This window comes from Brassica oleracea, chromosome C8 (assembly GCF_000695525.1).
Source record: "Brassica oleracea var. oleracea cultivar TO1000 chromosome C8, BOL, whole genome shotgun sequence".
Taxonomy (NCBI): Eukaryota; Viridiplantae; Streptophyta; class Magnoliopsida; order Brassicales; family Brassicaceae; genus Brassica; species Brassica oleracea.
In genome coordinates, this window is record NC_027755.1 from 40,843,648 (window position 1) to 40,845,030 (window position 1,383).

A 1,383-nucleotide genomic window follows, 5' to 3' on the forward strand; every position below is an offset into this window, starting at 1 on the left:
CAGCTTTCATCACATCATCATCATTTTGACCACTTCTCTGCTCCCTCAGAGCCGCATCATAGCATCCAACGAACTTGGACACTTGCTCGTTAATACTAGCCCATCTTTGCTTGCACTGACCAACCTCTCTAGGTATTGTCCCAACCAGCTGAGGGCTTGCGTTGTAGTAGTCTACAATCCTCCTCCAGAATGCACCAGCTTTCTGCTCATTGCTCACCACCGCATCTTTACTGGTGTTAAGCCAAGCACCAATAAGGATTTTATCCTCTTTCGGAGACCATTTCCTCCTCTCCTTCACAACAGACTCGACAACAGACTCATCAGGACCTTGGCTACCCAACCAAAAAGGTTCATATGAATCAAGGTCAACTGGAGATTGAGATTGCCTAAACAGTAGGTTAACATATTAAACATCCAACAAAAAAAAATTGTTATCGGTGTTTCAAAATTTTTGTTACAGAAAATACAAATGATCAAAAAACAATATGAGTATAAAATTTAAGAAACATTTAAAGGCAATTAAATCCGAGCAGTTAGGAAGGTAGAAAGAAAACTAGTTGCATTAAACACCAATCAAATCAGACTAACACCAAATTCATTAGGTTGTAAAACATTTAAAACAATCCAATCTGAGGCGGTAGGAAGGTAGAAAGCAAAACAACTAGCATTTAACACCAATACATTCAAAGAAAAGATGCGCAAGGCGCGGGTCTTAACCTAGTTTTTATTATTCAAAGAAAATACAGTACTATATGTTTTTTATAATTCAAAGAAAAGTCACTAGGAAGTTGTAGTTTCATACCTTATTATACAGACACTCTCGAGGTTTTAGACACTCTTGTTTACTTCTTTGAAGCTCTTGCTGCAAAAACATGAGATCAAACAGTCAAAAGTTTTACAAAATTGCATAAGGGACAACCAAAAGCAGAAGAGATAAACTTACCAGTCAGAAACATGACCGCCAGACCTAAAAAAACTAATACAGAGACCAGTAGCCCAACTTCCAATGCAAAGCCATTTCTAACCCCTGATTTCTTCTTAGATAACTCACAGACGGTCTTCTGTAGCTTAACCAGCTTCTAGTCACACTCAAAACCTTGATCCTTAAGCTGCCTAAGTTGTCTCTGAATGTCACTCATCTCCTCTGTAACAGCCACATCCCACCATTTCCATATGTGGCAGTCCCCATCATCGATATTGTCGCAGGTGAAGTACCTTCTCCCTGGGTCTTTACGCGTGTAAGATGTTGCATCAACAGGCTCACCACCACAGTAGCATGTCGTCGGGATTCCATCATCAGCCTCAGGTTGAGGTGGGTACTGAACCGGCTCAGCAATATGGTAGCTACTCTCAGCTCCATCGGCGTACAGTTCAGCTTCTGCT

At 40.7% G+C, this 1,383-nt stretch overlaps 1 protein-coding gene across 1 annotated transcript in view; it reads right to left on the reverse strand.

Moving 5' to 3' along the window:
• LOC106309414 overlaps nt 1-599 on the reverse strand; it is a 2,452-nt gene extending 1,853 nt beyond the window's left edge. The window contains exons 1-2 of the mRNA XM_013746439.1: nt 589-599; nt 31-332 (exon numbers count right to left, since the gene is read on the reverse strand). Of these exons, the coding sequence (XP_013601893.1) occupies nt 31-332; nt 589-599 (313 nt within the window). The remainder of the gene's footprint in view (nt 1-30; nt 333-588) is intronic.
• Nucleotides 600-1,383: the final 784 nt, after the last annotated feature.